Genomic DNA, 13,184 nt, shown 5'->3' with positions numbered 1-13,184 from the left:
GATATCTTCAACCATAGTATTAATGTAATAAAACCTTTGTTTGAAAGACTTCTTGTCTCAGATGCTTCTTTGATTCTGCGTACCAAGGAGAGTATAACTGCTGTCTTAGGAAATGCACATAATAAAATACATGCACAAACTATGACAATAATGTAAGAATAGACAATCACTGTATAGACAACCAACTAGGCAACCATTGGCATAAACTAAGGAAATGTAAAAGGTCCAGTTTACTCCGCACCAGTCAGTCATTGCAATAAGAACAGAGTTCAGAGTTGCTTCCAGATCACAATACAACATGACTGCTTCCTCCTTCGTAACAAGAATACATATTCAATATCGTCTTAAAGGGGTTGTCCAGTTGTAAACTATTTATGGCCTATCCTACGTATTGGTTATCAATAGTAGATTGACGGGTGTCCATTGCCTAAGACCCCCACTGATCAGCTGTTTGCTGGGCCACTGTACTCCTGCACTGAGCAAATTTCTGCATAAAGCAAACATCTCTGTTCTTATTTCCATGGCTAGTCTTGGTATTGGAGGCACTGAAGTAATTGGGAGCTTGGCTTGCAATACCAAGTGTGGCCACTGCAGGAAGATGGAGCTGTCTGCTTCCTGCAGAAACCAGATCAGTGCACAAGTGCTGCAGCCCAGTGGACAGCTGATCAGTAGGGGTCTGAGGAGATGGGTTCCTATCAATCTATTATAGATGACTTGTCCCGAGGATAGACCATAAATAGTTTATATCCGGACAACCTCTTTAAAGCCTTTAAAACAAAGCATTCTTACCATAGTCTGTGTATATTCCTCCAGCTTTGATTCTTCGAAAGGTTTATTTGCCTTCTTTAACAAGTCTTTAAGAAAACTCTGTCGGAATAAACAACAAGAGGCAAGTTTCAGAAGGATAAGCATTTTCTGAGAAGGAGCAGAAAATACACCACTGATCGATTCCCCACAGGTGATTAAGGTCACATTTTGCATTGGAGATCAGCCAGTATGAGAGCCCAGGAAATATTACAGTAGTTTGGCTAGAACACGGCTGGTCCAGCAGCTTTCTCTGCTATCCGACTGAATTATTATATCTGACTGATTATATTAATCATGAATATCCAACCCCACAAACTCAGTACAAGATATATGAAGCCTGCTGGAAAAATCTGCATATGATGTGAGACAATTTACCTACAAAGAGTGGATGCAAATAATTTAATAGTATAATATATCAAGTGAGAACTCGGCAATTTTTCTGCACTAACTTTTTCAGGATGTGGCAACTTTTTTTAAAGACAGTAACCCCTTAGTGACCGGGCTTTTTTGCTTTTTTCCATTTTTGTTTTTTCCTACTCCCTTTTAAAAAATCGTAGCTCCTTTATTTATCCATCGAAGTCGCTGTATGAGGGCTTTTTTTTTGCGGGATGAGTTGTATTTTTCAATGGCACTATTTATTGTACCATATAATGTACTGAAAAACTTTTTAAAAATTCTTAGCGGAGAGAAATGGAAAAAAACCCGACATTCCACCATATTTCGGTGCGTCCTGTTTCTACGACGCACAAACTGCAACAAAAACGACCTGATATTTTTATTCTATGGGTCAGTACGATTACTACGATACCAAACTTATATAGTATTGTTTTTGCTGTAGCACTTGTATTTTTTTTTTAAGATATTAAATTTTTTTCAATTATTTTCTGCGGTCATTTTGTGCGCGCGATAACTTTTTTATTTTTCCGTCAACGTAGTTGAGCAAGGGCTCATTTTTTGCGGGATGTCCTGTAGTTTCCGATAGTATCAATTTGGAATACATACGACTTTTTGATCGCTTTTTATTGCGTTTTTTCTGGGAGACAGGGTAACTAAAAAAATGCATTTCTGGCGTTCTTTATTTTTTTTTTCGGACGACGTTCACCGTGCAGAATAAATAATGCACTACTTTGATAGATCGGACTTTTACGGACGCGGCGATATCAAATACATATTTTTATTTTATGATTTAGATTTTTTAATAATAGATATGGCAAAAGGGGGGTGATTTAAACTTTTATAACTTTTTTTTTTACAATTTAAAAAACTTTATTGATCTTTTTTTTAACTTTACTTTGAAGTCCCTCTGGGGGACTTTAACATGCGATGCTTTGATCGCTCCTGCAGTATGATGTAATGCATTACGTCATACTGCTTTTTTACAGGCAGTCTTTGAAGCCACCCTGTGTGGATGGCTTGATAGGCAGTCTGCTAAGGCAGCCCTGGGGCCATTCATTAGGCCCCCGGCTGCCATGACACCTGCACGGATCCCCCGATCTCACCACGGGGGGGGGGGGGGGGGGGGCCGTGCGGGACCCCCAAACAGCGTTGGGGGGATTTAAATGCCGCTGTCAGAATTGACAGCGGCATTTAAAGGGTTAATAGCCGCGAACGGCCGAGCGCGGCTATTGCCCGCGGGTGTCAGCTGTAATAAACAGCTGACACCCGCGCTTTATGGAGGGAGATAGCGGCGCTACCTCCCTCCATACACGTCCTGCAGCTGCAGGACGTAAAAACACTATGGCCCGGTCGTTAAGGGGTTAATAAAATATCATTTTCCAATGCGCATATTGGGATAAACACTGAATGGCTGCTTTATTAGAGACCCCCATCTAGTAGCTCATTAGACCTGCAATAATTTGTCATGGCGTAGATTCCACTAGGTGTTGATATTGTTCTGCAGGAATATTGGCCCCTGCGGACAGGAAGCTTCCTGTAGTTGCTGTAGATTAGATGGAGGTGCTGACATATTCTGACCAGCTGACAGGAAGGAGTCATCGATTCATGCTGCTTGTGCCAAATTCTGATCTACCATCAGCACAGAGCAACAGAAATCTGGATCTATCTGACCAGGTGATGTTTTCCCACTGCTCAGGGATTACATTTTTGCGCTCTTTTGCCCACTGGAGTCGCCTTTCTGTTTCTTAGAAACAACGGCACTGGAACTGGTCATCTACTGATATAGTCCATCCATGCTAAGGAATGACCAGTTGGGCATTCAGACATGTTAGCTGGTCACCAACTGCAATTTTCTTGACTGTGCACTTCCTCTTTGTCATAGCAATTCTTCACATCCTCCTCCGACTCCTTCTTTTAATTAGTTCTTGACATCCACAGGATCCCCTTTCACTGGATGATTTTCCTTGATCACACCATTCTCAGTACACTCTAGAGAAAGTTGGCAGTGAAATCCTTGCCCGGCTAGACTAGCACCGATGATCAGGCTTCATATGAAGTCGCTCAGATCCCTGGATCACTAATGTGGATTTACACTGAAACTGATCCACGGAAAACTTGTCACTTAGTTTAATTCCGCACTCCAGGGTCACGGCTCTAATTTCTACTCAAGAAAGCTCTAATTATGAAAGGGCCGGGGTCTACAATAAAGTGGCCATTCAGTGTGTATAGGGTAATCACATTTAAATTTTCCACCATTGTTTCTAATGAAGTCCATATGCTACAGTATGTGTATTATTGCAGCCGACCTCCATTCAGGTGTATAAGACTGAGCTATCGGGCGCAACCTATGGATGCTGTCCATGGTAAAAAAATCCGACTTCTTTTTTTTCAAAACCTGTGCAACCCCTTTAAGTTCAAGGCTTTTACAAGCTTGCCTGCCAAAGTATGGTATAGTCATCCCTAACTAGAGGCAGAAAACATTTTGAACATCACCAAAAGCACAACGTGTATGTTTCAATAGGATAAATTGAGATTACCTTCAGTTCATCTGTTTCTATATAGCCGCTATGATCAGTATCATACCTCCGCCATGTCTGGAAGAATGAATAGAGTCATATGAAACGAGTTATATGAAATCAATAGGTACTGTGTTATAGATTTGCTCGTTGCAGGTCTGATACTAATACTAAGATGTATTATCCAGCTAATACCATGTTAAGGTTGAGGTTGGGTGAGTATCATAAATACACTATCCTAGCTAAAATAATTGGACACCTGAGCAAGAATCAAAAGTAGTATTTATTTCCAGATGATAATACTTAGTGGGGCTCCTTTGGCCCTACTGACATTGGATACTTTCCATGGCGTACTTTCTACTAATATCTGATACTCTTCAGCAGGTCTTTACCTCTAATCATCTTGCAAACATCTGGCAAGTTCTCTCAAAGATGATGCGCGCTGTTCATTTTTCCTGACCCGACGTTGAAGTTCATTCCAAAGATATTTAGTAGAGTTCAGGTTGGGTGTCTGTTCAAGTCAGTCCAATCATGGAACATCCATATTCCCAAACCAACAGAACACATTGGTGGATTTGTGACAAGGAGTGTTGTCTTGTTAGAAGTATGGCTGACCATTGTCAGAGTATTGTCACATGGTCGGCAGCACATTATTGTCTAGCATGTAAAGGTATGCATCCATGTTCATGGTTCTTGCCCTACAATCAGCAGACTAAGCTCATGCCACGTAAAACATCAGCAGACCCTAACGGAAACTCCACTGCACTTAGCTGTTGGCACAACACACACAGGCAAAAGATGTTCCCCGGGCCTCCTCCACACCAGATACGTCCATCGAATTTGAAGATGGAGTAGCATGATTCATCACTTCATAGAAAATTCTTCCGTTACTCAACGGTCCAATCACAACGCTCCTTGCACCACTATATATAGGCCGATACATTTTCTTTGAGAGAATTTGCCAGACCTTTGCAGCATAAATGGAGGGAAATACCAGAAGAAGTATTTCAGACGTTAGTAGAAAGTATACCATGGAGAGTATCTAATTTCATTATGGCCAAAGGAGCCCCACTAAGTATTAATAAATACTACTTTTGATTCTTGTTCAGGGGTCCAATTACTTTTGGTAAAATACTGCATAATAAGATGTAATTCCATCTTGGTTGGCTGACTCAAACTCATTAGAGTTACAGGGAAAATCTGTTCAGAATACAGATATTACTTAACTACACAGGCTTTGCCAACAATCACATTAATAATAACAACAAGCAATCCTATACTATTAGACCAATAGCAGAAATATCCTTAAAGTGACAATATGGCTAAAAGTTTGTATATATTGTATATATGAGTTGACTCACAATATTAAGTTATCTACAGGATAATGAATAACTAGCTGCTGATCTGTCTGCTGAGACTCCCAGTAATCGAGAGATAGGAATCTGGAATGTTCTTGAATGAATGGAGTAATGGTCATACAAGTGTACCACCTCACAATTCATTTCAAGGGAACCACAGGAGGTAGCAGATTTCAAACCCACAGCTGTCTCCAGTGGTCCCATTGAAATGAATGGAGCGATGGTGTACATGTGCAACCATGACCCCATACATTTGGAATGCTCCAGATCCCCATCTCACGATCAGCAGAAGTCTCAGTGGTCAGGCACCCAATGATCAGTTAGTTACCCCAGAGGCGTAACTTGAAGCTTCCGGGCCCCGATGCAAAACTTGTAACAGGGCCCCCAACTATAATGCTTTATTCATAATACTGGGTTCCCTATATGGAGAAGAGAGGCCTTATAAGCCCCCTAAGTCTCCTGCGTCCGGGTGCAACTGCATCCCCTGCATTCTCTATAGTTACGCCCCTGAGTTGCCCCCTATCGTGGGGAGAGTGGACAACTCAATTTTGTGGGACAACTCATGTAAGAAAGGGTTGGACATCTTCTTTGAGAAACACACTATGGAACCTTACTGGTAACCCTGGGCAACAAATTTTTACAAAAGACATGTTACTGAAATAAAAAGAGTCATTTCATATCAATTTTTATGCGCTCGGCACGAATAGGACAGTCAAAATGCAAAATTGGCTCCATTTTTTTTGTAATCTGCAATAATTGTTTACATCACAAAATGCATGCCAATAGTAATAGGCCTCGGGTTAATATCTTCAAAACGAGAGCCAATAAACAATTTTCATGAACATATTCATGTTCAGCACAACCAAATACTACAAATTAGAACCTTTTAAAGTCAGTAACAACCTCAGTGTTGACCAGTAAATCATGCAGGTGAGGAAGGATTTTTTTCTGCTCTATGACTTAATGAAGCATATGGGTGGTTTTGGCCTTACTCTGAACCAACTGGAGTTGTAAGTGTAAAATATTAATTTTTTTTTTCAATCCACTACTTATGTAATCCCGCTATAGTTTTCATGTAGATTGAGTAATTGTTAACCTTAAAAGTTATGGAAACTTCTGTGCATGAAAAGTCAGGCACACATATCTTACTAAATCCCTGCATGCACGTATCTAATTTTTTTTGCATTGAGTTTCCATTGTCATTCATTTAGAAAGCTTCATACTGGGTTTGCAGGCTTTTCTGCATTCAGATTTCTGGCTTGGGAGTGTTCCTAGCACAGATCAGCTGGTGTCTTTCCCCAATTGCACAAGCTCAGCTCCCCCTCTCATCTCCTTTTTCAGAGTCTATGTAGCATAACCCCGCACACTCAATACTTCACAGCTATCTCTCCCTCTATCTCATTGTCTCTCTCTGTAGCTGTTGGTCCGTTCCCTCTCCCTACTAATGAGAGCAGAAAATTCACCCATAGGGAATTATGGCCCTCTGTAATAGTAGCTTTCTCTGCTCTCTGTCCTCCTGATCTCCTGCAACATCCCCGGCAGTGTCATACAGCCTTCTGTAATCACTCAGTAGAAAGGCAGTGAATGCATGCTCACAGCAGAGGAGCAGGATAGGGGAGGTGCTGTCTTAACTTAAAATTTGCTAAGATTTGAGTCCTCCAGTGCCTTGGAAACTGTACAAGCACAGAAACCAAACAATCAGATTTTTAATGAAAACCATTTACAAAAAGCCTTCATTTCCAAAAACACGTTAATTAAAAAAGTGCAATGGTGTACAGAACCTTTGAATTGTCACTGTACTGTATCTTTGCTCTTCCACCTGATCTTACATCAGACTTGAAGACATACTTAGCAGTACAGTGCCATGCATGGGTCCTGCTAGTGAGAATACGACTTGTGCACGACACTCCTCATTAGCGTGTTGTTAGTTTTTGTTAGGCCCCAACAATTGTTAGTACATCGGTACCCATGGGGAGCCCATCGTGAATTTCCAATCAAGAGACTGGAATCTGCTTGAATAACGATAATAATAATAATTAATATTTTCTTTTTTTTCTGATATTTATCAAAACGTCAAGCCAATGGGCCAAACGGGAGAGATATGTAGAAGACATCATGGGAGATGCACAAAGATAGAAAAAGTGCCGGTAACAGATAATATAGTTGGCGCATTACATACTGAGACTTGCAATAGAATTCTGATGCATGTTTCTTAGTAAATCCCCCAGTATGCCACAGTCTAATATGAACCCAAAAGCAATAACACACATTATCTGACCTCTGTCATAAGTTATTAAAAAGCAATAATCTTTCATATGATTCCCTTTACAGAAGAAAAATGGAAAGTGCAGTACTTTGCAAAAAGAACATTAATTAATGGACTGGCTGCCCTGTCTCAAGAGGTTTCTGACCAATCGAATTTGAATCCACATGCTTTATTAAACCCAATGATACAGCATCCTATATGTTCCATGGCCTATAATAGAGAAGGTAATAAGAAAAGCAATGGGAATATATACTGAAGAACAGTTTGAAGGGTGGATGTCTGGAAATTGATAACTGTGCAGATGTTCTGCTCTTAATGGAAACCTATTATTTGAAGAACTGCAACCAAAAGGTCATTCATATAACAGCCAAAAAGTTTCCTTCTCTTTTTCTACTACATGATAGAAAATAGAATCAGGTTGGATTACTTGCTTTTGACTGACTACTTACAGAATGCTGTACACAAGCCTTCCCCATTATATTTTAGTTTATTATTATCTAATTATCCACATATAATAATCAGATGGACTAAGACTATGGAACTCTCTGCCTGAGGATGTGGTGATGGTGAACAAGAGGGGCCTGAACGTGAGTATAATAATATTACATGTTATAGTCATTGATTATTTCAGAAGGGCTGATGATCCAGGAATTATTCTGATTGCCAGACTGGAGTCAGGAAGGAATTTTTTTCTCTTAAAATGAGGAAAATTGGCTTCTATCTAGTGTTTTTTTCCCCCTTCCTTTGGATCAATATTGCCGGATAGTAGGCTGAAATGGATGGCCATGTGTCTTTTTTCAGCCTTATATACTATGTTACTATGAAATGACTCTCCTTATTCTTCCCCAGGCTACACAACAAAGCTGCCAACTGAGTTAGAGAGAACAGTATTTGTCAGATTATTCTATCTACTCTAGTCACCATTGTGAAAATTGTAATATTTCAAGATATTTTTATGCAGCTAGTAACAAAAAATAAATAAAAAACACTGCCAAATTTGAAGAAAATACATTCTAGTGACATATCACTCAAGGGAGAAATAAAGAGCAGAGATACCATTCTACATTTATCCACACTGTCTCGTTTCCATCGCAACTAATCACAGTGCAGCTTTCATTTTTCCAAAGTGAGGGGAATTAATTAAACCATTTTTACCAATTTTTTTGCATATAAATGTCACAAATTTTACTGCACGTCATATTTGCGCTAAAATTTGGGACTTCTACACTCTTGTCACTTCTTAATAGTGTCTTGAAAAGTGGACGGACTTGGTTGGAAGGGGTGGGGCTGCTGTCATTCTGACAGATTTACTACACTGGCGTAAATTATAGCGCATATCTATTTCTTGTCATAGCAGGCATAGATTTGCATTTCTGGACAGGCAAATATGCACCAAAGTTATTAAGAGGTATGAGACTCTTCATAAATTACTCCAATGTACTTAGGTTTAGAGGGGTATTCCTATCTCAGCAAATGATGGCCATATTGGGAATATTCCTGAGTACAAGATAGCTGAGGTGGTCAGGAGGTCACTGTTTCTATAACTCCAATTCTGTTTTATGGGAGTTAATAGATACAACATAGTGAAAGTCTTGTACAACCCTGGCCACTACATACAAACAGGATGGAGTCAGTAGAGAGCAGGTATCGAGATAGGTGTGGCTCCCAGAGATGGGACCCACCTTAATTAGGCTCTTAAGGCATATCCTATCTAAGGGGATATAACTAGAGATGAGCGAGCGTACTCGCTATGGCAAACTACTAGAGTGAGTAGTGCCTTATGCGAGTACCTTCCCGCTCGTCTCTAAAAATTCGGGTGCCGGCGGGGGAGAGCGGGAAGGAACGAGGGGGGGGGGGAGATCTCTCTCTCCTGCTCCTCCCTGCTCACTCCCGCAACTCACTGCTACCCGCCTGCACCCGAATCTTTAGAGACGAGCGGGTAGGTACTCGCATAAGGCACTACTCACTCTAGTAGTTTGCCTTAGCGAGTACACTCGCTCATCTCTAGATATGACCTCTTTAGGACTGGCATAGGCAGTCTTATTAATTCCCCACCCTAATCCTCATATTTTTTTTAAAAAGTGCATTCAATCTTCTTTAGTTAAAAGGGTTGTACCAAGATCAGACTTTTATAATCTATCCATACAATACAATGCAAGTGTGATCGATGGAGGATCCCCACTGATGCTTAGAATGCAGGTTTCATGTCCCCTCTTCTGTCACTGCGGGGATGCATCTTCCATCCGTAATGATGTCAAATTGAATGCATTGATGGCTGAACATGTGGAGCCACAGCTCCATTCGTTTCATTGGGTTGACGGAAATAGCCGAGTGCTTTTATTCGGCTATCTCCAGCAGTGCCATTGAAAATAAAAGGAGCGGCACCGCACACACACGACCATCACACTATTCCATCATCCTACTTCAAGGGGTGAAGCAAGCTGTGTCCCTGTTCTCAGGATTGGTGGGGATTTCAGCAGTGAGACCCCCACTGATCAGACTTTTATTGCCTATCTCATGGACAGGCGATAAAAGTCTATCTTGGTAAACTCCCTTAAGATATCACCAAAAATAATATACACAAAAAAGTTGATGAAGATAATACTGCATTTTAATATAGGTAACCAGTGACATATAACATGGTCTCCCTTTGCTATAATAAATATTAGACCCGATGTATTCAACAGGTAGAGCTTTTCAATTTACAGAATTTTACTAAAGAAGAGGCAAAGGGAATTGAAAAGCAGAGAAGACTAAGTAGTAGAGAACAAAGAAACAATAGAGAGGATGAAGAACTTGAAAAGTAAAAAAAAAAAAAAAAAAAAAAAAAAAAAAAGAGTATGACTATTTACCTAAACATGGGAAAGGTGTAAAAATCTAGAAACATTTCAAAATTGTCAGAAATCGGGCCAATGTGTAGCCAACAAACCATTCAAAATATTTGTTATACAAATTAGAATAAAGTCATCTGAACCTGCAAAACCAACCAATGATCTAAGGTGTATGGGGGCAGCCTGACTATTTCCCAACTCCTGTAAGTGTATTCAGGCTGCACGACTCTCAGCATGGGCTATATAGTTGCAGGTTCCAAATAGGTAGACCTTTTCCCCATAGAATATGTACAGAAGAGGGGACCAGCACACCAGAAAAATATACTTGCAATTGAATTCCATTTATTCCAATTGACCCAAAATCGCTGGTAAACAGACTCAAATTTATACGCAACATTTTGGGTAAGAATACCCCTTTTCAGGCTGGACTGCAGTTGAATGAACGAAGAGAAAGGCCTAGCGAAGGCTCAAAGAATGCCAGAATAATGACTCCGAGCAGTAAGGCACCTTGTACATAGCATATGGCATGGTGAAACCGCTGGTTCCATTTAAAACTCCCCCTCCTGCTCTCAATCATTATTCTGGAATTTTTTGAGTCTGAGCCAAGCCTTTGTCTTCATGCCTTCAACTGCAGTCCATGCCTGGTGAAGGGTATTCTTACCCAAAACGTCACATACAAATTTGAGTCTGTTCACTGGTGGTTTTGAGTCAATTGGAGTAAATAAAATTGCATATAAGCATATTTACCTTGTGCGCTGTTCCATTCTTCATCTGTACATGTCCTCCAACTTCTGTCATTGTGGGAACCAAGGAAAGGGCATGTCGTTTTTCAATATCCCCAGTTCGTTGTCGGCTCATGAGATAAGCACTGCCAGGGAGGCTTGACTCATGTTACATTGACTTGAACATACTTGTCTGGGTGGTCTAAGCATACATTGTTTTGGGGGGAGCTGTAAGAGATTGTTTGACAAACAGTCATCTAAGGTGCCACCTACCACTGATCTTCAGCAAAGAAACCAGGGAATATCATACAGACAAGTAGCATCGGAGAGCCTTTTTATAAGCCAAGGGTGGAACCAGTTTTAGGGCCTCGGATAGCAAGACTGTTCATCTAGTCACATCACAACTCTAAGGCTGGGTTCACACAGGGCGGATTCCCGTGGGAAATCTCGCGGTTTGGCCCGGCCGCTTGCTTTTCCGTTGCGGCCGGTGCTCCCATAGAGGAGAGCGCGGCTGCGATGAAAATAAACAAAAAAAAAAAAGTAAATAGACATGCTGCATCTAGACCGCAGCCGCGGTTTCAGCCGGATTTACCGCAGCGGGTTGGCCGTCCCGTGTGGACGAGGTTTCTGAGAAATCTCATCCACATGGCTGGCTAATCCCGAGATCAGCGGCCGCGGGCGGATTTGCTGCGGCCAGATGCCGCGCGGCAAATCCGCCCTGTGTGAACCCAGCCTAATTATTTGTATATCTGCCCGAGATGTAACTGCATGCCGAGTTTTGCAGCAAAACGACAACCCCTTCTAGGTTCTTGATTTTTTTTAATAATGAGTATATATACACAAATCAGGATAATTTCTATCCCGACTAAAATTCCTATTGAGACATGGTCACCCCGTGTCTTAAGAGTGAAAAAGAACAGAGCTACTACTTATTACAAAAGTCCCTTTTCTATATTCTTTGTGACTTAAAATCAAAGCCATTCTAAAGAATTCATGAGGACCAGATGATCTGATACATTTTTACAGAAACCTTTGTGAAATGAATATCTTGTCATATCTTACAATATGAGTCCTCAAAAGAAATGTTCTGCAGATCGTTAAAGAGGCAGCAGTTTGAAAAAGATTATTTGGAAGTATTTTCACACAGGCTACCTCTTACTAAGGCTCTGTATACATTAAGATTTTCTTTACCCCCCCCCCCCCTACCCCCTGCTCTCCATCTCAGGTGCTAAAAACTGACTTGTAACCTAAGCCTGGATGGAACCATTAATTAGCCTTCGATGAGTCAAACAGTGACCACTTTGGTCTTTGTTTCACGATGTACTACACCTGATCCAGACGCTAAAACACCTAGTCCGGGTCAGACATGCATCGGGCACAGGGGCGTAACTATAGAGGATGCAGGGGATGTGGTTTCACCCAGGCCCAGGAGCCTTAGGTGGCCCATAAGGCCTCTCTTCTCCATATAGGAAACCCAGTATTATGAGTAAAGCATTATAGTTGGGGGCCATGTTACAAGTTTTGCATCGGGACCTGGGAGCTTCAAGTTACCCCTCTGATCGGGCATAAAAAGTATGCACACCCCTGTTAAAATGCCATGTTATTGTTGTGTTAAAAATCCGACAAAGATGAATTATTTCCGATTTATTTCCACCCTCAGTGTGGCCCGTTATCTGTACAATTTCACTGAAAAACAAACTGAAATCTTTTTGTTGGGAAAATTGTACAGTGAAAAGAGCTTAAGCAACAGCATAGTGACAAGAAACTGTTGGTAGACATGTTCAAGAAGAATGTATTAAGAACAGCATACTTGTCCCACCATTTAGTAGTAGTCTGTCCACGGAAGGTCAGCCCTCACTTCTCCATGAGTAGCACTATAGAAAAAGGGTATTGGACGTCAGCATATCATCACTGCACATGGCAGGAATTACACCACGAAATGTTTCGGCCCCACAGAAAAACTTATGGTAATTATATGATGATGTCCAATCTCTTTTTTCTAAGAAACTGGGGATGAAGATTACATGATATTACAACATCCTCATGAATAAAAGTTTTGGAAAAACTTTTATTAAAACTTTGCATTGTGCCAGTCCTCTGGTATTCTACCTGGATATATAGGAATAAACTAACAACTGGGTGTTGCCATTCCTCCTTGTCACTGCAGAGTGTGTGATGCTGTCAGCACTGATTGAACTGGACAAACCCTATTTATAAGTAGGAATGGGCCCCAGTGCAAAACCTGTAACAGGGCCCCCAACTATAATGCTTTATTCATAGTACAGGGC

General features: G+C 40.9%; 1 protein-coding gene across 1 annotated transcript in view; it reads right to left on the bottom strand.

Moving 5' to 3' along the window:
- The window catches only part of CALB1 (calbindin 1), a 129,812-nt gene that overhangs the window by 36,809 nt on the left and 79,819 nt on the right, over positions 1–13,184 (bottom strand). The window contains exons 5-6 of the mRNA XM_066579026.1: positions 3,741–3,797; positions 790–867 (exon numbers count right to left, since the gene is read on the bottom strand). Of these exons, the coding sequence (XP_066435123.1) occupies positions 790–867; positions 3,741–3,797 (135 nt within the window). The remainder of the gene's footprint in view (positions 1–789; positions 868–3,740; positions 3,798–13,184) is intronic.

Source organism: Eleutherodactylus coqui, chromosome 9 (genome assembly GCF_035609145.1).
Source record: "Eleutherodactylus coqui strain aEleCoq1 chromosome 9, aEleCoq1.hap1, whole genome shotgun sequence".
NCBI lineage: Eukaryota > Metazoa > Chordata > Amphibia > Anura > Eleutherodactylidae > Eleutherodactylus > Eleutherodactylus coqui.
This window is presented reverse-complemented; position numbering and strand designations above follow the sequence as displayed.